This window comes from Triticum aestivum, chromosome 4A (genome assembly GCF_018294505.1).
Source record: "Triticum aestivum cultivar Chinese Spring chromosome 4A, IWGSC CS RefSeq v2.1, whole genome shotgun sequence".
NCBI lineage: Eukaryota > Viridiplantae > Streptophyta > Magnoliopsida > Poales > Poaceae > Triticum > Triticum aestivum.
This window is the reverse complement of record NC_057803.1, coordinates 706390597-706416762: the sequence shown is the minus strand read 5'-3', so window position 1 is coordinate 706416762 and position 26166 is coordinate 706390597. Positions and strand designations below refer to the sequence as shown.

The following is a 26166-nucleotide window of genomic DNA, read 5'->3' as shown; positions in this document are numbered from 1 at the left end:
GCCTCAATATTTAGAAATAATCGTCTTATTTAGCTCGAAACTAGCTCGAGCTCGATTCAAACCTTGAGCTTCGCTCAATTTGAGCTCGCTCGAATTTTAGTATGAGTTGAGCTGAGCCTAGTCTAACTCGCTCAAACACGACCTGTTTGCAGCCCTATACATAGGTACCATTGGGATTATCAATTTTAAGTTCGGCGACGTGCTGATACTTGTTATGGAAGAATAAACTAATATTTATATATAAGACGAGAGTGGTCTACATAACAAAATAGTGATCAGGGGCATTTAAATCATCTGCTAGTCTTGACAATGTACCCATTTTTACTATAGATGATTGTGATCCAAGAAATTAGAATAATCTTTACGGAGCATATTAATAAAGAAAAGGCTTGTAAGACAAAAAATGACTATTTTATTTTGCTGCCAATTCAACATATTTTCTCGTATTTCATCTATGTTTATCTTAAGAGCTGGGATCTAGTTTCGCCCCGGGCCACCGAATTCTCAGGACCGGCCCTGTGTATGTAGTCCATATTGCAATCTCTAGAAGGACTTATATTTAGAAATGGAGGGAGTAGATATAATGACAATAATAAATGACATAGTGGGCATGATTAACGATTTGTTATTGAGGAATATCTGATTTTGTTTCGGAAGATTACCGAGAAAAATCCTGTGTCTGTATTTTATGAAGGTGATCTCACATGTACGGTGCGTGATTTCTAAATTGTTAATTACCTATTATTCATATTATTGAATTAAATAGCACATCACAAATCAAGTATGAAACAAGATCTCGTCCTTTATTAAAATTTGAATTTTTTTAGTGGGTGGGGGAAAATCCAGTGAAAGGGGTTGGTGGGAGGTGAAATGAAAATAAACCAGTGAGAGAGTGAGAGAGGCTGGTGGGAGGTGAAGCGAAAAAAAACCCAGACGAAATAGATGGTGCTGGGATAGGAGGCGAAAAAACAAAGATGAAACTAAACCGTGGAGAGGAAGTTTTCAAATCGCCCTTTAGAAGTAGATATCTGGTTTTTAATGGGAGGGAAAAAGATCAAGTGAATGAGGTTGGTGGGACGCGAGGAGAAAATAAACCAGTCAAAGAGAACCGTGAAAGGTGAGGCAAAAAATACCAAGATGAAAGAGAGAATGGTAGCAAGTGAGACTGAAAGGTGAAATGAAATTAAACCATGGAGAAAGCTATCAAATCCGAAATCCGAGTAGAGATCTTGTGGGATCCGCGACCAAGGTCCTAAATTTATACCACCAACCAACCCAGTTGATCAATTATGCACATATATATACCACTTGCATTCTGACTTCCTCGTCCTCCTTAATTACCATGGCCTGCACCAAGCATCTTCTGATCTCTGTCGCGCCTCTCTGAGCACGTCGGTCAGCTTCAGTTCCCTCCTCGCGCAAATCATGGCGTCGGTGAGATCATGCGTGTCTGTCAAGCCGGCCGCTGGCCCGGCCAGGAACAGATCCGCCAGGGTCGGGGTAGCCGACAATGCTGCTTCTTCTTCTGCTTCATCTTGGAACAAACCTTGGAGCCGACAATGCTGCAGATATCGGCTGCTGCTGCTTCTTCTGCTTCATCTTCTTCGGGCTCGGCCGCAGATGGCTACGGCAGAGGTGTCGGCTATGCCGTCAGTAGCAGCGGCAGGGTCAATGGCGTTGCTGGTATGGTTGGAGATGCCGGGAGGGCGAGGAGAAGGGTCGGGCGGGAGGTGTTAGCCACGTGCAACGCCATGGAGGGGGTCCGCCATGGCGCGGTAGCCGTCGTCGTGCCCAGCGTGTCGGGGCTGCCCGAGCGGGCCAAGGTGGTGGTGCTCATGGCAGCCGTCATGCTGCTCTGCAACGCTAGCCGGGTCGTCATGTCGGTCGCCGTCGTGCCGCTCGCCGCGCAGCACGGCTGGTCCAGCTCCTTCGTTGGCATAGTCCAGGTACGCCCGCCCACTTGTTGCCATGTTAATTTACTCCTCAACCGTTGAACATTAGCACAAAGTGAAGTAAAGGTCCTTTCGATCTGACATTAAGCAAGTAACAACAAAATGGGCAGGTTCCATCCATTTGCTGAGTTCATTGCTTGATCTATATTGTGGTTGGAGATTCAAATATACTTAAGCCTACGAGAACAAACACAGCAAATTGTTGATATCCATGAGCACCTAGCTAAGCCAAAACAAATACAACCTATATATCTACCCTCTCACTGTCATATCATGCATGACTAAAGATTTTCAAATTGAATGGCTCGAGATTAAATTTCACCCACTATTGTATTGTTGCAGTCATCATATCTATGGGGCTATGTTTTATCATCCATGGTTGGAGGAGCTTTGGCGGACAGATACGGAGGGAAGAAGGTGATGGCGGGTGCTGCTGCACTCTGGTCCTTGGCCACTTTCCTCACTCCATGGGCTGCCTCTCAATCCGCCATTACGTTGCTTGCTATACGTGTGCTCTTTGGCCTTGCACAAGGTGTCGCATTTCCGACAATGAGCACTCTCTTACCAAAGTAAGTAGCTCATATCACCCATTAACTTGAGTCTTGAGTACTCTGCTCCAAGCAACATTAACCTTAGATGCCTAAAGAGGAGCAGACAGAAACAGTAACCTCCAGCAATTCTTGGAGCAGCATAAGCGAAATACTTTCTTTTTTTACTTTTTTGAGATTAATCACAATAGTATTCACTATAGTTAAAACTTAAAACATAGGGTACTAGCTGTGCCTACAAGTATTCTCTGTCTCATGGTTATACTTTCGGGTATGTCAGGCAATGTTCTTTTTCACCGATATCAGTAACGAATTCTACTTACAGAATCTAGAAAAAAAATCCACTACATATATTTATATATGCAACCAAACGCAGCTCCAGTTCAGGCTCTTAATTTCATTTTTGAACATGAAATAGGTGGTTCCCAACACATGAACGTGCCACTGCTGTCGGCCTTTCCATGGGAGGATTCCATCTTGGGAATGTCGTAAGCTTCCTAGCAACACCGATCATCATGTCACATATAGGCCTCGCCGGAACATTTGCCTTCTTCGCATCACTTGGTTACTTGTGGATCTCTGTATGGCTGTTGAATGTAGAAAGTGACCCTATCGACAGCCGCACTATAAGAAAATCTGAGCTGCAACTTATTCTAGCTGGACGAAGTAAATCAAAAGTCAAAGGCAGCAAATCACCATCCTTAAGACAAGTGTTCTCAAAGATGGAAATGTGGGCCATCATTATAGCTAATGTTATAAATAAGTGGGTATGAATGACTGACCAGCAGAATTAATATTTTGTGATACTATGTCTATAGATGTTAACATGTGCAAATTCAAATACCATGCAGGGCTATTTTGTCCTACTATCATGGATGCCGGTGTACTTCAAAATGGTATGTCATCTAAGCTTCTAAAATCATTCTAATATGTCTGCCTTACAACTCTGCCATAAGTTGTTGTTTCTTACAATTATCCCAAACAGGTATATAATGTGAATTTGAAACAAGCTGCATGGTTTAGCGCCATACCTTGGGGCGTCATGGCTCTATCAGGATATGTTGCAGGAGCTTCTGCAGATTTCATGATCAAAACCGGCTTATCTATTGGGCGAGTCCGGAAAATTATGCAGTCAATCGATTTTATTGGGCCAGGTGTGTCATTGCTATGTTTAAGATTTGCCCAAACACCATCCGTTGCGGCAGTTATCATGACGGCCGCCTTGGGTATGAATTCCTGCAGTCAAGCTGGGGACTTCTGTAATATCCAGGTAACTACTGTTCATCTTTCCTCATATGATATCATCTCTACTCAGTGCTTGTTCTTCTTTCGGATCAGTAGCTCCACTAACAATCTAAATGTGTTTCCACTATTTTCCATCAGGACATTGCCCCTAAATACGCTGGATCCCTACATGGTATGTTCACAAGCATTTTTGATAGCATCAGTAGACAACAAGATCCATATTTTGCTGCATTGATGAATTTATTGTTCAGCCCTTATATCTGGTATCTCTTGTATGCTTGAACAGGACTGACGAACGGCATTGGGACGGTGGCTGCCATAGTTAGCACGGTAGGAGCAGGATACTTCATCCAGTGGCTGGGATCCTTCCAGGCCTTCCTCACCCTAACGGCGGTGCTCTATTTCAGCGCCATCGTCTTCTACAACATCTATGCGACAGGAGACTTGATTTTTGACTGAGCTGAAATTTATTTTTTCCGTTTATGATGTCAGATGTACAATTACAGCTTGTAAAATGTCTGTCTGCGCCCACCGCGCAGAGCAAAGAAACGAATAAAAATTAAGATTAATTGGTTGGCTCATTCATATAAGACTGAGCGCAACCATGGTGGCTTTGTATCACTGGAAAAAGTATGGAATGTAGAGATCTCTTTAACAAAACTATCTTTCTCTTTTAGTAGTAAGAAAAGCTACCAGCAATTGATAACCATGTTGCCTCTTACTTTACTTTCACTCATTCGTCCAATCAGGCTACAGAGTTTAGCAGGGCTGGATTAACAAGCTGCTCGACTCGTTCGGCTTGTTATCATTAAGCTCATTATCGTTAAGCTTGTTATCATTAAGCTCGTTAATATTAACGAGCTAAAACCTCTTTTCAGCTTGGTTCGTTATGGGCTCGTTATGCTCATGAGTGTTCATGAGTGCTCGTTACGGTTATAAACAACATAGAAGAATTCCATGATCCCATAAAAAATTCACAATAGAATAAACTAAACAAGGACGTTAAGGTAATAAACAACATAGAAGAATCTCATGATCCCATCAAATATTCACAACGGCTTAAATTAAAAAAGGATGGTTCGTTGCTGGCGGCTGGCTCCTGGTTGACTCTAGGGTCTCTGGGCGGCTAGCTCCTAAGTCTAGAAGAAGTGCCGAAGTGGGCTGGGGTGCTAGCCCCCTAGGCTGCACTAACTAGAAACTCTTTTCTTGGTGGGCTGATTGAACTAGGGGTCTCATGTCAAACTTTTAAAAATTAGCGAGCTAAATGAGTTGGGTCGTGAAACTCGTTTGCTCGCTCGTTAAGCTCGTTAATCTTAACGAGCAAAAAACATTGTTCGGCTTGGTTCATTAATTAACTAACGAGCACGAGCCGAAACGAGCCGAACTATCGAGACCTCATTGTGCTCACGAGCTTCGAGCTTTTCGTCCAACCCCCTGAACTTTGAAAATTCGAACACGTGCTCCCTCCTATCCCCTCTTTTCACATGAGAGTTAGAGTATATAATAGATCTACGCCATTGATCTCATTAATTGGTGGTCTAATTAACTCTTACCTTCTTACCTCACATATGAAAAGAGGGGGTAAGAGGGAGCATGTTCAAATTTGCCATAATTAATGAAGGAAATATGCCCTAGAGGCAATAATAAAGTTATTATTTATTTCCTCATATCATGATAAATGTTTATTATTCATGCTAGAATTGTATTACCGGGAAACATAATACATGTATGAATACATAGACAAACATAGTGTCACTAGTATGCCTCTACTTGACTAACTCGTGATTCAAAGATGGTTAAGTTTTCTAACCATAGACATGAGTTGCCATTTGATTAACGGGATCACATTATTAGGAGAATGATGTGATTGACTTGACCCATTCCGTTAGCTTAGCACTTGATCGTTTAGTATGTTGCTATTGCTTTCTTCATGACTTATACATGTTCCTATGACTATGAGATCATGTAACTCCCGCTTACCGGAGGAACACTTTGTGTGCTACCAAACGTCACAACGTAATTGGGTGATTACAAAGGTGCTCTACAGGTGTCTCCGAATGTACTTGTTGAGTTGACGTATTTCGAGATTAGGATTTTTCACTCCGATTGTCGGAGAGGTATCTATGGGCCCTCTCGGTAATGCACATCACTATAAGCCTTGCAAGCAATATAGCCAATGAGTTAGTTAGGGATAATGCATTACGTAAGGAGTAAAGAGACTTGAATGTAACGAGATTGAACTAGGTATTGAGATACCGACGATCGAATCTCGGGCAAGTAACATACCGATGACAAAGGGAACAACGTATGTTGTTATGCGGTTTGACCGATAAAGATCTTCATAGAATATGTAGGAGCCAATATGAGCATTCAGGTTCCTCTATTGGTTATTGACCAGAGACGTGTCTCGGTCATGTCTACATAGTTCTCGAACCCGTAGGGTCCGCACGCTTAAAGTTATATGACGGTTATATTATGAGTTTATGTGTTTTAATGTACCAAAGGTTGTTCGGAGTCCCGGATGTGATCATGGACATGACTAGGAGTCTCGAAATGGTCGAGACATGAAGATCAATATATTGGACGACTATATTTGGACACCGGAAAGGTTCCGGGTGAGATTGGGACAATACCGGAGCTCCGGGAGGCTATCGGAAACCCCCGGGAGGTATATGGGCCTTAATGGGCTTTAGTGGAAAGGAGGGGAAAGAAGCAAGGGAGGGGGCGCCCCCCCAAGCCCAATCCGAATTGGGAGGGGGGCCGCCCCCCCTTTCCTTCCTCCCTCCTTCCTCTTCCTTCCCTCTCCCTCTCCAAATAGGAAAAGGAGGAGTCCTACTCCCGGTGGGAGTAGGACTCCCCCCTTGGGCGCGCCTGCTCCCCTTGGCCGGCCCCCTCCTCCACTCCTTTATATACGGGGGAGGGGGGCACCCCATAGACACAACAATTGATCATTGATCTCTTAGCCGGGTGCGGTGCCCCCCTCCACCATAGTCCTCCTCGATAATATCGTAGAGGTGCTTAGGCAAAGCCCTGCGTCGGTAGAACATCATCATCGTCACCACACTGTCATGCTGACGGAACTCTCCCTCAAAGCTCGGCTAGATTGGAGTTCGAGGGATGTCATCGAGTTGAGCGTGTGCAAGAACTCAGAGGTGCCGTGTTTTCGGTGCTTGATCGGTCGAACCGTGAAGACGTACGACTACATCAACCGTGTTGTGCTAATGCTTCCGCTTTCGGTCTACGAGGGTACGTGGACACACTCTCCCCTCTCGTTGCTATGCATCACCATGATCTTACGTGTGCGTAGGAAATTTTTTGAAATCACTACGTTCCCCAACAGTGGTATCCAAGCCAGGTTTTATACGTTGATGTTATATGCACGAGTAGAACACAAGTGAGTTATGGGCGATACAAGTCATACTGCTTACGAGCATGTCATACTTTGGTTCGGCGGTATTGTTGGATGAAGCGGCCTAGACCGACATTACGCGTACGCTTACGCGAGACTGGTTCTACCGACGTGCTTTGCACACAGGTGGCTAGCGGGTGTCAGTGTCTCCAACTTTAGTTGAACCGAGTGTGGCTACGCCCGGTCCTTGCGAAGGTTAAAACAGCACTAACTTGACAAACTATCGTTGTGGTTTTGATGCGTAGGTAAGAACGGTTCTTGCTAAGCCCGTAGCAACCACGTAAAACTTGCAACAACAAAGTAGATGACGTCTAACTTGTTTTTGCAGGGCATGTTGTGATGTGATATGGTCAAGACGTGATGCTATATTTTATTGTATGAGATGATCATGTTTTGTAACCAAGTTATCGGCAACTGGCAGGAGCCATATGGTTGTCGCTTTATTGTATGCAATGCAATCGCCCTGTAATTGCTTTACTTTATCACTAAGTAGTAGAGATAGTCGTAGAAGCAATAGTTGGCGAGACGACAACGATGCTACGATGGAGATCAAGGTGTCGCGCCGGTGACGATGGTGATCATGACGGTGCTTCGGAGATGGAGATCACAAGCACAAGATGATGATGGCCATATCATATCACTTATATTGATTGCATGCGATGTTCATCGTTTATGCATCTTATCTTGCTTTGATTAACGGTAGCATTATAAGATGATCGCTCACTAAATTTCAAGATAAAAGTGTTCTCCCTGAGTATACACCGTTGCCAAAGTTCGTCGTGCCCGGACACCATGTGATGATCGGGCGTGATAAGCTCTACGTCCATCTACAACGGGTGCAAGCCAGTTTTGCACACGCAGAATACTCAGGTTAAACTTGACAAGCCTAGCATATGTAGATATGGCCTCGGAACACTGAGACCGAAAGGTCGAGCGTGAATCATATAGTAGATATGATCAACATAGTGATGTTCACCATTGAAAACTACTCCATTTCACGTGATGATCGGTTAAGGTTTAGTTGATTTGGATCACGTGATCACTTAGATGATTAGAGGGATGTCTATCTAAGTGGGAGTTCTTAAGTAATATGATTAATTGAACTTAAATTTATCATGAACTTAGTACCTGATAGTATTTTGCTTGTACATATTTGTTGTAGATAGATAGCCCGTGCTGTTGTTCCATTGAATTTTAATGCGTTCCTTGAGAAAGCAAAGTTGAAAGATGATGGTAGCAATTACATGGACTGGGTCGGTAACTAGGATTATCCTCATTGCTGCATAAAAGAATTACGTCCTGGAAGCACCGCTAGGTGCCAAACCTGCTGCAGGAGCAACACGAGATGTTATGAACGTCTGGCAGAGCAAAGCTGATGACTACTCGATAGTTCAGTGTGCCATGCTTTACGGCTTAGAACCGGGACTTCAGCGATGTTTTGAACGTCATGGAGCATATGAGATGTTCCAGGAGTTGAAGTTAATATTTCAAGCAAATGCCCTGGTCTCCAATAAGTTCTACAGCTGCAAGATGAAGGAGAATAGTTCTGTCAGTGCGCATATACTCAGAATGTTTGGGTATAACAATCACTTGATTCAACTGGGACTTAATCTTTCGGATGGTAGTGTTATTGACAGAATTCTTCAATCACTGCCACCAAGCTACAAAAGCTTCGTGATGAACTATAATATGCCAGGGATGGATAAGACAATTCCCGAGCTCTTCGCAATGCTAAAGACTGCGGAGGTAGAAATCAAGAAGGAGCATCAAGTGTTGATGGTCAATAAGACCACCAGTTTCAAGAAAAAGGGCAAAGGGAAAAAGAAGGGGAACTTTAAGAAGAACAACAAACAAGTTGCTGCTCAAGAGAAGAAACCCAAGTCTGGACCTAAACCTGAGATTGAGTGCTTCTACTACAAGCAGACTGGTCACTGGAAGCAGAACTGCTCCAAGTATTTGGCGGATAAGAAGGATGGCAAGGTGAACAAAGGTATATGTGATATACATGTTATTGATGTGTACCTTGCCAAAGCTCGCAGTAGCACCTGGGTATTTGATACTGGTTCTATTGCTAATATTTGCAACTCGAAACATGGACTACAGATTAAGCGGACACTAGCTAAGGACGAGGTGACGATGCGCGTGGGAAATGGTTCCAAAGTCGATGTGATCGCCGTCGGCACGCTACCTCTACATCTAACTTCAGGATTAGTTTTAGACCTAAATAATTGTTATCTGGTGCCAGCGTTGAGCATGAACATTATATCTGGATCTTGTTTGATGCGAGACGGTTATTCATTTAAATCCGAGAATAATGGTTGTTCTATTTATATGAGTAATATCTTTTATGGTCATGCACCCTTAAAGAGTGGTCTATTTTTGATGAATCTCGATAGTAGTGATACACATATTCATAATGTTGAAGCCAAAAGATGCAGAGTTGATAATGATAGTGCAACTTATTTGTGGCACTGCCATTTAGGTCATATTGGTGTAAAGCGTATTAAAGAAACTCAATACCGATGGACTTTTGGAATCACTTGATTATGAATCACTTGGTACTTGCGAACCATGCCTCATGGGCAAGATGACTAAAACGCCATTCTCCGGAACTATGGAGCGAGCAACTGATTTGTTGGAAATCATACATACTGCTGTATGTGGTCCAATGAATATTGAGGCTCGCGGCGGGTATCGTTATTTTCTCATCTTCACAGATGATTTGAGCAGATATGGGTATATCTACTTAATGAAACATAAGTTTGAAACAATTGAAAAGTTTAAAGAATTTCAGAGTGAAGTTGAAAATCATCGTAACGAGAAAATAAAGTTTCTACGATCTGATCATGGAGGAGAATATTTGAGTTACGAGTTTGGTCTACATTTGAAACAATGCGAAATAGTTTCACAACTCACGCCACCCGGAACACCACAGTGTAATGGTGTGTCCGAACGTCGTAATCGTACTTTACTTGATATGGTGCGATCTATGATGTCTCTTACTGATTTACCGCTATCATTTTGGGGTTATGCTTTAGAGACGGCCGCATTCACGTTAAATAGGGCACCATCAAAATCCGTTGAGACGACGCCTTATAAACTGTGGTTTGGCAAGAAACCAAAGTTGTCGTTTCTTAAAGTTTGGGGCCGATGCTTATGTGAAAAAGCTTCAATCTGATAAGTTCGAACCCAAATCGGAGAAATGTGTCTTCATAGGATACCCAAAGGAAATTGTTGGGTACACCTTCAAATCACAGATCCGAAGGCAAGACATTTGTTTCCAAGAATGGATCCTTTCTAGAGAAGGAGTTTCTCTCGAAAGAAGTGAGTGGAAGGAAAGTAGAACTTGATGAGGTAACTGTACCTGCGCCTTTATTGGAAAATAGTTCATCACAGAAACCGGTTCATGTGACGGCTACACCAATAAGTGAAGAAGCTAATGATGTCGATCATGAAACTTCAGATCAAGTTACTACTAAACCTCGTAGGTCAACCAGAGTAAGATCCGCACCAGAGTGGTACGGTAATGCTATTCTGGAGGTCATGTTACTTGACCATGGCGAACCTACGAACTATGAGGAAGCGATGATGAGCCCAGATTCCGCAAAATGGCTTGAGGTCATGAAATCTCAGATGGGATCCATGTATGAGAACAAAGTGTGGAATTTAGTTGACATGCCCGATGATCGGCAAGCCATTGAGAATAAATGGATCTTCAAGAAGAAGACTGACGCTGGTGGTAATGTTACTGTCTACAAATCTCGACTTGTTGCGAAAAGTTTTCGACAAGTTCAAGGGGTTGACTATGATGAGACTTTCTCACCCGTAGCGATCCTTAAGTCTGTCCGAATCATGTTAGCGATTGCTGCATTTTATGATTATGAAATTTGGCAAATGGATGTCAAAACTGCATTTCTGAATGGATTTCAGGAAGAAGAGTTGTATATGATGCAACCAGAAGGTTTTGTCGATCAAATGGATGCTAACAAAGTGTGCAAGCTCCAGTGATCCATTTATGGACTGGTGCAAGCCTCTCGGAGTTGGAATAAACGCTTTGATAGTGTGATCAAAGCATATGGTTTTATACAGACTTTTGGAGAAGCCTGTATTTACAAGAAAGTGAGTGGGAGCATTGTAGCATTTCTAATATTATATGTGGACGACATATTATTAATTGGAAATTATATAGAATTTTTGGATAGCATAAAATGATACTTGAATAAAAGTTTTTCAATAAAAGACCTCGGTGAAGCTGCTTACATATTGGGTATCAAGATCTATAGAGATAGATCAAGACGCTTAATTGGACTTTCACAAAGTACATACCTTGATAAAGTTTTGAAAAAGTTCAAAATTGATCAAGCAAAGAAAGGGTTCTTGTCTGTCATTCAAGGTGTGAAATTGAGTCAGACTCAATGCCCGACCACTGCAGAAGATAGAGAGAAAATGAAAAAAGTTCCCTATGCTTCAGCCATAGGCTCTATCGTGTATGCAATGTTGTGTACCAGACCTGATGTGTGCCTTGCTATTAGTTTAGCAGGGAGGTACCAAAGTAATCCAGGAGTGGATCAGTGGACAGCGGTCAAGAACATCCTGAAATACCTGAAAAGGACTAGGATATGTTTCTCGTTTATGGAGGTGACAAAGAGCTACTCGTAAATGGTTACGTCGATGCAAGCTTTGCCACTGATCCGGACGATTCTAAATCGCAAACCGGATACGTGTTTATATTGAACGGTGGAGCTGTCAGTTGGTGTCGTTCTAAACAAAGCATCGTGGCGGGATCTACATGTGAAGCGGAGTACATAGCTGCTTCGGAAGCAGTAAATGAAGGAGTCTGGATGAAGGAGTTTATATCCGATCTAGGTGTCATACCTAGTGCATCGGGTCCAATGAAAATCTTTTGTGATAATATTGGTGCAATTGCCTTGGCAAAGGAATCCAAATTTCACAAGAGAACCAAGCACATCAAGAGACGCTTCAATTCCATCCGGGACCAAGTCCAGGTGGAAGACATAGAGATCTCCAAGATACATACGGATCTGAATGTTGCAGACCCATTGACTAAGCCTCTTCCACGAGCAAAACATGATCAGCACCAAGGCTCCATGGGTGTTAGAGTATAATCTAGATTATTGACTCTAGTGCAAGTGGGAGACTGAAGGAAATATGCCCTAGAGGCAATAATAAAGTTATTATTTATTTCCTCATATCATGATAAATTATTATTATTCATGTTAGAATTGTATTACTCAGAAACATAATACATGTGTGAATACATAGACAAACATAGTGTCACTAGTATGCCTCTACTTGACTAGCTCGTGAATCAAAGATGGTTAAGTTTCCTAACCATAGACATGAGTTGTCATTTGATTAACGGGGTCACATCACTAGGAGAATGATGTGATTGACTTGACCCATTCTGTTAGCTTAGCACTTGATCATTTAGTATGGTGCTATTGCTTTTCTTCATGACTTATACATGTTCCTATGACTATGAGATTATGTAACTCCCGCTTACCGGAGGAACACTTTGTGTGCTACCAAACTTCACAACGTAACTGGGTGATTATAAAGGTGCTCTAAAGGTGTCTCTGAAGGTACTTGTTGAGTTGATGTATTTCGAGATTAGGATTTGTCACTCCGATTGTCGGAGAGGTATCTCTAGGCCCTCTCGGTAATGCACATCACTATAAGCCTTGCAAGAAATGTAGCTAATGAGTTAGTTACGGGATAATGCATTACGTAACGAGTAAAGAGACTTGCCGGTAACGAGATTGAACTAGGTATTGAGATACCGACGATCGAATCTTGGACAAGTAACATACCGATGACAAAGGGAACAACGTATGTTGTTACGCGGTTTGACCGATAAAGATGTTCGTAGAATATGTAGGAGTCAATATGAGCATCCAGGTTCCGCTATTAGTTATTGACCGGAGACGTGTCTCGGTCATGTCTACATAGTTCTCGAACCCGTAGGGTCCGCACGATTAAAGTTAGATGACGGTTATATTATGAGTTTATGTGTTTTGGTGTACCGAAGGTTCTTCTGAGTCCCGGATGTGATCATGGACATGACGAGGAGTCTCGAAATGGTCGAGACATGAAGATAGATATATTGGACGACTATATTTGGACACCGGAAAGGTTCCGGATGAGATTGGGACAATACCGGAGCTCCGGGAGGTTATCGAAACCCCCCGGGAGGTATATGGGCCTTAATGGGCTTTAGTGGAAAGAAGGGGAAAGGAGCAAGGGAGGGGGCGCCCCCTCCCAAGCCCAATCCAAATTGGATGGGGGGCCGGCCCCCCCTTTCCTTCCTCCCTCCTTCCTCTTCCTTCCCTCTCCCTCTCCAAATAGGAAAAGGAGGAGTCCTACTCCCGGTGGGAGTAGGACTCCCCCCTTGGGCATGCCTCCTCCCCTTGGCCGCCCCCCTCCTCCACTCCTTTATATACGGGGGAGGGGTGCATCCCATAGACACAACAATTGATCATTGATCTCTTAGCCGTGTGCGGTGCCCCCTCCACCATAGTCCTCCTCGATAATATCGTAGCGGTGCTTAGGCGAAGCCCTGCGTCGGTAGAACATCATCATCGTCACCACACCGTCGTGCTGACGGAACTCTCCCTCAAAGCTCGGCTGGATCGGAGTTCGAGGGACGTCATCGAGCTGAACGTGTGCAAGAACTCGAAGGTGCCGTGTTTTCGGTGCTAGATCGGTCGAACCGTGAAGACGTACGACTACATCGACCGTGTTGTGCTAACGCTTCCGCTTTCGGTCTACGAGGGTACGTGGACATACTCTCCCTTCTCGTTGCTATGCATCATCATGATCTTGCGTGTGCGTAGGAATTTTTTTGAAATTACTACGTTCCCCAACAATTAAAGACGGGCATATTCCTTCCGTTTACAACAATGGCAGCTCTCATTGTTCTACCTTTCTATGCCTTCTCTTAATATACAGAAGTTGCACCATGATGCACTTTGTTACCTCAAAACGAGCGATGACAATTCATATGACCGAAATCCCAGTCAGGAGTCACTGCTGCTAGGTTTGTTTGAAATTGGAATGACCTGGAGACAGAAAACGGGCTATTAGGAACTAGGGAACATAAAACTTGGTGTTTGGTTAAATTCACAAGATTTTGGTATCATACTGTTTGAGAGGATGGTATCCAGTCATTTGTTGCATGGTTGCTTCTGCAGCAAACAACATTGTTGGATTAGTAAGCAATGGTTGTCACCACTACTAGGGAAAAGCCTAGCAGCAGCGCGGATTTTGGGCCTATTAGTAGCGCGAGGGCCGGCGCTACTAATAAGGCGCTACAGCTAATGTATAGCAGTAGCGCGGGTGCCACCCGCGCTACTACTATGTCTGTTAGTAGTAGCGTGGGTAAAAACCCGCGCGACTACTAATTTTTGATTTTTTGAATTTTTTCGATTTTTTTTCGAATTTCCCCCTAATTTTCAAATTTCTGAATTATTTTAACCTCCAATCTCCAATCACCCCTCATCGCTGCTCAATTTAATCTCTAATCACCCCTCATCATTCCAAATCATCTAACTTCCCGGACGGTCACCAATCCTCTCACTACTCCAGCCTGAGCACGCTTAACTTCCGGGTTCTATTCTCCCTCATTTCCAAGTCTGCACTTGTTGTTTTCCTGACAATAGTAAGATGTCAATCCTATTAACCTCAGGAATTTAGCTTGAGCATGAAGTCACACATTTCACTGTTTGAGTTTGAAACTATTGTCCTAAAAAATAACACTAATATTTAGTAACACTAATATTTCTTGAATAATTAGTTTGACCATTGTTTGACCACAGTTTGACCATAGTTTGACCAGATTTGACCAAAATTCAAAAAAACTGAAATAATTATTTAGTAACACTAATATTTTTGAATAATTAGTTTGACCATAGTTTGACCAGATTTAACAAAAATTAAAAAAAACTGAAATTTGATGAATTTTTTGCCTCCAGATCTTAAAAGCCACGCAACTTTTTTTCTGTTAGGTTTTTGAGGATTTTGCAAATATTTAACGGGATTCCCCCGGTTAAATTTGGATGTAACTTTTCGAGTAGATGATTTTTCATATAAAAAACTTTTTCATCCGAGTTAGTATGCAAAAGTTATGCCCATTTTTACAAATTCTCGAGAGATTTTGCAAATAAAGTCGAAATTCATATTTGCAAATTTTCTCAACAACTAGACCACATATCACATGGGAAACTTATTTTCTTTTATTTTTTTGACATTTTCATCATTTTCTTTTATTTTTTTTAAACTGAAAAGGCGATCCGGAGGGGGGGGGGGGGGTAGAGTTTGAAACCCAGTATTTAGTAGTAGTGCGGGTTTTTACCCCTCGCTACTACTATGGCATGTCCCCGAAGGGCACGGTTGAGACCAATTAGTAGTAGCGAGGGGTAAAAACTTAGTAGTAGCACGGGTTTATAACCATCGCTACTACTATGGCATGGTCCAGGGGCACGGTAGAGACCACTTAGTAGTAGCGAGGGGTAAAAACCAACGCTACTGCTATCAACTTAGTAGTAGCGAGGGTTAAAAACCCACGCTACTACTATGGCATGTCCCCGGGGGCACGGTAGAGACCACTTAGTAGTAGCGAGGGTTAAAAACCCGCGCTACTGCTATCAACTTAGTAGTAGCGAGGTTTAAAAACCTGCGCTGCTAGTAAGTAACAGTAGCGAGGGTTTTTAACCCTCGCTACTAGTAAGCGTCTGTGTATAAGCTTTTCCCTAGTAGTGCACGTTCAAGAAACTATTGCTGGTGTTGGACCCTTCTACTTTGATTAACCCATGCCGGTCTGCAAACTAAAATAATCACCCCGGAGTTTGACGAGTCATATATAAGGACACAGAAAGCAGCACCAAACAGCTGAAAAATTTCATGTCTGCCAAAATATCATCTCGATAAAGTAAACAATTATTGCCCTCCATCTGAATAATACGAAGCACCCTCCTTATGATCTGATATATATTGTTGGGCTTCAGTGTCAGGAAAATTATCTTGTAACCCCACACACTCACCTGAACCCTTTCCCAATGCTTGTGTTACTAGAAGCGTTAGTGTGCTTTGCTGCGCCACTTCATATTCGCAAGGGTCCACCATTGCATGTTCTTTTTTGAACATTTTGAGGCATGTTTAACGTGTGAGTCGACAAAAATGTGAACTGTACATGATTACTTCCAAGTTACAGCTGGAACGAAGCATACATAATCAGCTGGAAGTTACAGCTCATGGTCATGTACCTACAATATATGGAGAGAAAAAGTGCAGCAAATTTAACAGTAAAATCTACTTGCATGATGACATTTTATCCTGCTACTCCAATATCAATGAGTATTTGTGAGAAGTTGATGTAAAACCGGTGCAATATGAAGTGAAATTCAGACCGTAGAATATCAAGAAGTCCAATGCTTTCATTTGGCTCAGGAAAGGTTTGAGAACAAATATTCGGAGAAGTCTACAATCAAAAGAGGAGAAAATTGCTGATTAACTCTTATCTTTTTACCTCCCATGTGAAAAGAGGGGGTAAGAGGGAGCATCTTAAAATTCCTCATCCCATGAATTTCTCGGAAAAAAAGAAAAAGAAAACCAGCAGTGGATCCATTGATTGAGCAACATGTAGTTAGTCCTCCCATACGTCTTATTGATAGTAGCAATTGATCCCAACTGAGGAAACTAACCAAGTAACAACAACACACCACGACCAATCGATGGCTGCAGGCCTAGCCGATGTAGTACATTGGGTCGGGCAGCTTGAAGGTGTGCGCGCCCTTGGGCGCGCCGATGATGTCGCTCCACTAGTCGCCTATGTTTCCCACGGTGAAGTAGCCAGCGACCTGCAACTTCTGCCTCTCACCAGATTTGTAAGTCACCATGCAGCCCTTGAACCATGGTTGCTTGACAGAAGGTTCATCCATCTAGAGATGCCCTCGTGGCGGAGATTGGCAACTATGATTGCCCACAGATCCCTCGGTCCCGCCTGTTAGAAACACCGGCTTGACGCCCACTGTGAGCAGCTTGTAGTATAGCCGATTTGTCTCCGGTAGCGCAGGCGCGCCCCCAGTGGCGTAGCCAGCCCAATAAGTCAGGGTGGTCCACCAATAGAAATATTTACATAAGTTTATTTATTTTCAAAGAAATATATTTTTAATACACTATGGGGAAATTCCAGGGTGGTCCATGGACCACCCTGGCCACCCCCTAGCTACGCCACTGCGCGCCCCTGTAACGCCCCGGGTTTCGATGCGCCAGGTGTCTGCTAGTTATTCGCCGTCGTTGCCATGTCATTTGCTTGCGTGTTGCATTTTGTCATGTCATCATCTGCATTTCATCTGCATGTTTTCAAAACTTGCATCCGTTCGGTTTCCGCCGGTTCTCTCCGTTGTCCGTTCTGAGCCCAGCCACACTCGCCCGCGCCCACGGCACCTCCGAAATATTATTTTATAAGTGGCATAAAAATGTTCTCGGAATGGGTTGAAACTTGTCGAGCGGTCTTATTATAGTGTAGACAGGCCGCCTGTCAAGTTTCCTCGCATTCGGAGCTCGTTTGACAGCCCAACCGTTAAATGTATAGCGGCACCGTTGCCGGTATTTTCGCCGGACGTTTCGGTCTCCGGGCCTCATTTCTCCCCTCTCCTCTCAGCCTAACCCTCTCTTCTCAGCCCACCTAGGCCTGCCTAACCCCCTCTGCTCCGGACCGTCCGATCGAGATCGAACGGCTCCGAAACGGAGCTAACCCCCTAACCCTAGCCCCCCTTTCCTATTTAAACACCCCCTAGTCCATTTTTGGACTAACCTAGCGCCTCCACCTACCTCCTAGCCTTCCCCTACCTGCAGCCGCCGCCCCCTCCTCGAAATCCACGCCTCCCCGCTGCACATCCGCCACTTGGCACCGTCACACGGGCCAGCGCCGCCATCCCCGCCGCCTGGAGCCACTCAAGCCCCGCCATGTTGCCTCCCACCTCCTCCACCGCGCGTGGCCCGCCCAAGGCCCATTCGGAGCCCGCCAGGGCCCGAGTCGCGCTGCCGCCGCCCGCCGCAGCCCGCGCACGTGCCCGAGCCCCGTGGCTCCTCCCGTCCGCCCGAGCCTCGCTCAAGCCGCCGGAGGCCACCGCCTCGCCGACGACCTGCCCCGCCGGCATCTCCTCGTCCCGCGCCGCCTCCCAGGCGAGCCCTGCCGCCGCGCCTCCTCCCCTCCTCTCTCTTCTTTCCTGCCTTACTCTCTCTCTCTTCCCCGCAGGCTCTCCTCGCCGCCGGAGCCCCGAGCCCGCGCCTCCCGTCGCTCCCGAAGCGCCACCGCCATCGGGAATGGATGGATCCGGCCGGGATCCGCCGGATCCGCCCCATCCCGGACCTCTCCGGCCATCCCTCGCCTCGCCGCCGGCTCTCGTCGCCTTCCACGCCGCCGGTCTCGTCCCTGCGTCGGGAGGATGACGCAGGCGTCGTCGGCCTCGTGGCCCGGCCTCCCCTCGTGGGCCCCGCAAGCAGGGCTCGGCCCAGCTCCTCCTCACCCGGCCTGCCTCTCTCCTTCCTGGGCCAAAGCCCACTAGGTGAGCCCCTGTCCGACCCTATCCCTCGCCCTGCGCGATATTTAGTTAAACCGCGCCCGTCTGTTTTTTTCCAGAAATCTGCTAAGTCCTGAAATTACTGCATTCTGGTGCATACTTTGACCTGCTGTATCTCTGCATCCGTAGCTCCGTTTCGTGCATGTAATATATCAAAATGTTCGATGTGAGATGCTCTCATTTCATTCCATTGCACCATGTTCATTTGAGTCCATCTTGATGCCTGAATCATCGTTGCAACAGTGCTATATGATGTTGTCTGCTGTCTGTTAACAGAACATGTTTATTTGTCATTTTTGCCATGTTTGATGTGTGCATCCTATGAGTTTGATGTCTACATGTATTTTGTGCTACATCATGCCATCTTTATAGAGGTATATGCCATGTATTTTTGTGATCAATGTGGTGACTATAACAAGCATGCAAATTAGGCTTCGTGATGTTGCTGATTTGAGTCCCTGTTCTGCTGTTATTTTATGCCATGTAAACTTGATGCTACAGAGAGATCCAAGCATATTTTGAGATACTTCAGTAAGGATGTTTTGAACATATGGTTATTATCTATCCATTAATGCCCATGTTTGCAATTATGGAGTAGTCTAGCATGTCACGTTTTTTCTTTACTTTTGCTACAAAATATTTCCTGGCAGATTGTTTACATGTTATTTAATTTTGCCAAGGTTTTTGTAGTTGATCCTTGCATGCTATGAACTTGTTCTTGCCTTTGGTAGTTTCATAAACATGTCTTCTTACTGATGCTATGCTTATCTTGTCATGCATTGACTTGTGTTGAGTGAGTCGAGCTCGTGAAGTAGTGTACTTGTTGTTACTGTTTTGCTAGGCTGAATCTGTTATTTCGTGATGCTATGTAAATCTGCTGCTACAAGTCATTATATGTATAATATGGAGATGTCCACTAAAGGTCTTTTGTTCTACATGTTATGCTCTATTCATCCATGCCACTGGTTGCAATTATAGCCTGCTGTAGCTTGTTGTAAACTTGCTCCAAAGTTGTTAAATAATGTTGCTGTCAGCCTGTTAACATTACGTTCAGTTGTTGCCATGCTTGTTGTTAGTGATCTATGTACCCTATGAACTTGCTCTTGCCATTCTTAGCTTCATAAACATGCCTTATTACTGTTGGTTGCCTTGCCAAGCCATGTATTGCTCTGTGGTGAGTGGTTCAAGCTCACCAAAATGCCTACTTATCGTTGTTCCTGCCATGTATGAATCTGTCATATAACTTGCCATGTTTGCATGGGTGCCATCAAATCTTCTGATCCTTTTTGGCTCATGGTCAGTAAGGGACTTTTGTTCTATGTATTTAGTAGTATCATGCCATGCCTTTGTTTGCCATGATAAGTTCCTTTAACATGTTGTTTGATAGCTCTAAACATTGCAACCTGATGTTATTTCTGCGAAGTCTGAAACTATTATTATTTGTTATCTTGCCATGTGTGTTTGAGCATGTTCTAGTGATTTTTGGAGATAACTCAGTGTTCATGTTTTGTTATGCTTTACCCGTACGTCATGTCCATGCCTTTTGTTCTTATGTTGATATATTGTAGCATATTGTTTTGATGCTTGCAATATGCCTAGTTGCTGTTTTGGACAAATTGTTGCTATAACTTGTATAGTGTGTGTGTGTTGAACCGTTGCTCCGTTTTGAGTGTGCTCAATATGAAACTTGCTTGATTTTGCATGTAGCTTCATATTATCATGTTGCATCCATGTTTTGATGTGTTTGCTTGATCTTTGTATGCATTTTGCATCAATGTCATGTTTAACTTGTTTTGCTCATATCTTCTAGGCCGTAGCCCCGAACTAAATGAACTTTATATGTAACTTGACTAGAATCTCATGTAGATCATCTTGGTGCATCCTAACTTGCTGTTTAACAAATTGAACATAAGGTCTATTCAGATCTGGTCCAATTTCGAAACTTGCATATGAGGACTTACCGGAATTGTTATATGTTGTTCCCGACCTCATTTAAACTTGCCTTGATGTGTTGCTCTTGTTTGCATTATCTCTTGCCATGAGTAGCTTCATGTAGTCTTGTCTTGCATCATGCTTGTTGTGCATCATGTCTTGCCTATGTGTGGTGCGTTTACCGTGTTGTGCGCTTCTCTCGATAGTTCCCGTTTCGTTGCGATCGTGAGGATTCGTTCGTCTACGCTTGGTTCGTCTTCGTGGCTTTATATTCTTCATGGACTCGTTCTTCTTCCTTGCGGGATTTCAGGCAAGATGACCGCTACCCTGGATCTCACTACTATCATTGCTATGCTAGTTGCTTCGTTCTATCGCTTTGCTGTGCTACCTATCTTTTGCTCATCAAGCCTCCCAAATTGCCATGAACCTCTAACCTTTGACACCCTTCCTAGAAAACCGTTTCTTGGCTATGTTACCGCTTTGCTCAGCCCTCTTATAGCGTTGCTAGTTGCAGGTGAAGTTGAAGATTGCTCCATGACGGACAGGATTATGTTGGGATATCACAGTATCTCTTATTTAATTAATGCATCTATATACTTGGTAAAGGATGGAAGGCTCGGCCTTATGCCTGGTGTTTTGTTCCACTCTTGCCGCCCTAGTTTCCGTCATACCGGTGTTATGTTCCCGGATTTTGCGTTCCTTACGCGGTTGGGTGATTTATGGGACCCCCTTGACAGTTCGCTTTGAATAAAACTCCTCCAGCAAGGCCCAACATTGGTTTTACCATTTGCCTCACCACCACCTATATTTCCCTTGGGAGTAATTAACCCAAGGGTCATCTTTATTTTAGCCCCCCCGGGCCAGTGCTTGTCTAAGTGTTGGTCCGAACTGAGCTGCCTGCGGGGCCACCTCGGGGCAACTTGAGGGTTGGTTTTACTCATAGCTAGTCTCATCCCGTGTTGCCCTGAGAACGAGATATGTGCAGCTCCTATCGGGATTTATCGGCGCATCGGGCGGCTTTGCTAGTCTTGTTTTACCATTGTTGAAATGTCTTGTAAACAGGGATTCCGAGTTTGATCGGGTCTTCCTGGGAGAAGGTATATCCTTCGTTGATCGCGAGAGCTTATCATGGGCTAAGTTGGGACACCCCTGCAGGGTATAATCTTTCGAAAGCCGTGCCCACGGTTATGGGCAGATGGGAATTTGTTAATGTCCGCTTGTAGATAACTTGACACTAGATCCGAACTAAAACGTATCAACCGCGTGTCTAGCCGTGATGGTCTCTTCTCGGCGGAGTCGCCTATGTTTCCCACGGTGAAGTAGCCAGCGACCTGCAACTTCTACCTCTCACCAGATTTGTAAGTCACCATGCAGCCCTTGAACCCTGGTTGCTTGACAGAAGGTTCATCCATCTAGAGATGCCCTCGTGGCGGAGATTGGCAACTATGATTGCCCTCTGATCCCTCGGTCCCGCCTGTTAGGAACACCGGCTTGACGCCCATAGTGAGCAGCTTGTAGTACAGCCGATTTGTCTCCGGTAGCGCAGGCGCGCCCCCCTCCAGCACGTACGCGTTGTAGCTCGTCGCATTGTTACGAGAAGCACAACTATGTTACGAAAAGCAATCATGCATGAAAAAAACAATTGGAAGTACAGAGGCCCATCCTTAGCGAAAATGACCTACGGTTACAGGCCTGGGAATGAGCTCAGCAAGCCTTCACTGTAAAAAAGAACTTGCTAACTTATGAAGCTCTCAATTGCTCCCACACTCTTGTTAGTTTCTGTTTGTTTATAACTCGTGTTCTCTTTGGATATGGATTTCGTTGTGTTTAGGTATTTGCTGATTTGTGTGCTTGGAGCGATATGGATTTATATATTCATCAATTCTTCTGGTGTTAATTTGAGTTTTTGATAAAAAAATATTTTTGACATAATTAAGTTTATCATGTTCGTCTTTGGGAAGATATAACCATTTTCAAAATCTCTGAATATATTTTCAAAGCATGTTAACGTTTTTCTACAAGCAGCTGAATCCGTACCAAACATTTTATATGATTCTACAAAGTTGGGTTTTTGGTTTACAAGAATAGGAAAACACATGATTCCTTATAATCATGGTCCAATCAAAGTCAAACCATGTGAAAAGTATGACTCAAATGATAATATGTTGCTATGGACTCCAGTATCTATCTTTGTGCACATGAATTTAAAAAAGAAGTCGGGCCTATTTAGTTCAAAGGAATTACATACAAATTTTGGAGGATTCAATTTCTTAGGGAATTTTCCTATACGGGTCTACTTTGGAGTATGACTCACATGTTTTTTCAGGTTTGGAAAACATAGAAATCACTCCTATGGTCTACTTTGTATGCAATTCCAGAGAAGATTTCCATTGAGTCCAACCTCATGGATGTTTTTCTTTGTTTCTATGAAATCTACGGAATGTTCAGGAATATTTCCTTTAGTGTAAACCAAGCATCTTCTGTTACAAAATCATGTGTGTTTGGATACTTGTAGTAGCCATTATGGCATGTTATCCGAATCTTTTCTATTCATGCGCTTTCAGAATCTTGTGACCCAAAGAGCCCCATGTGGATTGTAAAATGCTTGTGTTTTCCTGATTGTCTTTCACTTTTCTTTCAAACCCCTTATATATATTGTCTGCACAAAGTTTTCTCCAAAAGCAGTAAGGTTTTGACTATAGATTTTAATTTGTGCAATTAATTAAGTGTGTGTTCTTCTCCACGGAGATCCATGACAAACTAGAAGTAAAAAAAAAACTTCCGAGGAATTTGGATCCATATTTTAATTTGTGATTTTGAAAATAATTTATTGCATAGTATTTTTGGTAACATTAAGTTTTTGAAACCCAACAGACCAAATCCCAGTGACTAAATCAAAAAAATATGTACAATTTTAGGGTTTGCTTGGTTCGCAAGATTCTAAAATGGAAAACATAGCAATGAAATATTAATGTAGGTGCAAAACAGACAATTGGAAAAGACACGAATTCGGCATATTTGGGTGTTTGGTGTAGAAGAATCAGAAATAATAATAATCCTAATAACCACAATCAAATCAAAGTGAAATAATTACATGAAAAATGTACAATTAGAATGTTATTGTGCCACTAAGGATCTCAGTTTCCATCTTCATGCATAGAAATTTGAAAAAGAAGTCGAGCCTCTCTGGTTCAAAGGACTTCCATACCAGTTATTTCATAAAAAAAGGAGTTCCATACTAGCTTTCAAGGATTCCATTTCTTCGGGATTTTCTCTACAAAGATTATTCGGTTTGTAGGATTGCGAACAATGAATAATTGTTCGGCTTCTAAGATTGCGAACCACGGGAATTACTCGTAAGGTCAAATTTTGCATACAAGTCGGGAGGAATGTTTCCATCTAGCCAAATTTTTCATTGTTTTTATGGCAACTATTTCATGCATCTAATGCTATGGGAAACTTCCTGCATTTTTCCTGTCGTGCAACCAAACACCTTCTATTACAGATTCATGTGTTTTTGACAACTATATAGGATCAATATGGCATGTTGTCCTGATCCATTCTTATTCTGAGTCTGTAGAATCCTGTGAACCGAAGAGACCCAAGTTGATTGTCAGATTCATGTGTTCTCCTTCTTAAACTGTGGGATCAAATGTAGTTTCCCGCCGTCCCATTTTGCTCCAATCCTTTGAAAAACACATGAGTGGTGTCGTTATAAGAAAATTTGTATTCCTATGATTTTCGCCACCCCTGAAATACATTTTCCATGCAAAGTTGTCCTCAAAAGTAAGGTTTTGAGAGACATTCGAGTAATTAATCAAATAGGTGTTCTTCTCCACGGAGATCCAAGCCAAAAGCAGAAAAGAAAGTCTGCCAGGAATCATGCCCGGTCAAGATAAGTACTATCCCTGCATGTCAAGTTTGTAACATGCATGGTGCAGATCTCGAGATGCAACTTGAGGCATTCTACATAGTATATGCACTCATCGATCCTCTCTGCACGCATGTCAACTACTTGTAACATGCACGACATGCAACTTGATGTATCTTACGTATAGTAATCTCAGTACATGATCGCTAGCTATAAGGCTGGCCATAGTGGGAGTAACATAATTAGTATCATGCACTTGAGACTCGCAAACATACTTATGTGGCAGACAATTAAAGAAGAAAGAGATGGCAATAGTAACATAGAATACTGTAACATAATTAATGTTATGCTACTATGTGTTATGCATGGTAATAAATTAGACCATCTATAATAGTACTTTATGATACTATGCATTATGGATGTAGTATTATACACTAGTATCATATGCATGATACTATTATATGTTACTTGCCACTATGACCAGCCTAAGTATGATTTCTGGCCGTGCCCATAAATAACCGTGCCTTCTCCTGCTAGTTCACACTCGGCGTACAATTATACTCGGTGTACACGAGCACACTTCACAGTTCATCCTGCTGTGTCTTCTTCTCTAATGGCTTCAGCCGGCCTCGCTCTCAAGGCGGCCGCCGTGGCCGCCATGCTCGCCATGCTGGTCATACCTTTGTCGGGCCGCTGTCTGTCGCTGGGGCCGGCACCGCCAGCACCGTCGCCGCCGGCACAGGCGCCACCGCCACCCGAATCGATACCACCGGTGCCAGCACCGGCGCCGGCACAGCGGGTATCGTGCGGGGACTGTTACTCGGTCGGGAGCCAGGCGTGCTATTCGTTGTGCATAGCCCCCTCCTCCGAGACATGCGGTTGCCTTTTGGTTCAAGGTCGCTGCGACAAGTGCAAGACCTCCGAGACCGACATGTGCACGGCCAACTGCACCGACGGCCGCTGTGACTGCGGCGCCGCCGCCGACAAGGCATGCGCCGACACTTGTTCCTACAATGATTGCAGCTGGTGCGTGCGCGGGCAACAGCAGGGTTGCCTGACCAGCTGCAGGAGCGAGTGCATGAGCAAGTGCAATGGGCCGTAGATTAGCCTCTGCTAGCTGGCTGGCCGGCCGGCCGGGGCTAGGGCTAGGCATGTATTGCATGGTCAACTATGTATGCTTGTGTATCCATGTATGAGATGCTAGCTTTAGTATCTACTCCCTCCAGTTTCATAATGTAAGATGTTTTTCGACATTAAGAGCATCTCCAACAGTCGCCCAAAAACTGGGCCGCGCGTTAAAATCTGGGTTTTTTGGGCGCCGGACAGCTCCAGCAGAAGCTGTAAAACAGTGCGCGCGCACAAAATAGTTGGACGCGCGCTGAAAAACGCTATCAAAAGCTGCAAATTTGAGGCATCGGACTGTGCGCGCTTCACAATTTATATTACGTGTTCTTTTGGGCGCGCGGTTTTGGGCATATGCTAAAGCGATGTTGGGTCCGGCGCACTAAAAGTGCTACAGTGGTGCGCTAAAACTATTTTAGGGCACGGGATTTTTGTGCATCTATTGGAGATGCTCTAATGTAGTATTAAAAAACTTCTTACATGA

The 26166-nt window shown here is 43.8% G+C and overlaps 1 protein-coding gene across 1 annotated transcript; it reads left to right on the top strand.

Annotated features, from left to right (window-relative positions):
- The first annotated feature begins 768 nt into the window (after positions 1–768).
- Positions 769–4309, top strand: LOC123083257 (probable anion transporter 2, chloroplastic). Its single transcript, XM_044505338.1, has 7 exons — positions 769–1946; positions 2295–2521; positions 2919–3267; positions 3352–3396; positions 3486–3770; positions 3884–3917; positions 4032–4309. Exons 1-7 carry the CDS (start codon positions 1443–1445, stop codon positions 4202–4204), a joined length of 1617 nt encoding a protein of 538 aa, XP_044361273.1. The 5' UTR covers positions 769–1442; the 3' UTR covers positions 4205–4309.
- Positions 4310–26166: the final 21857 nt, after the last annotated feature.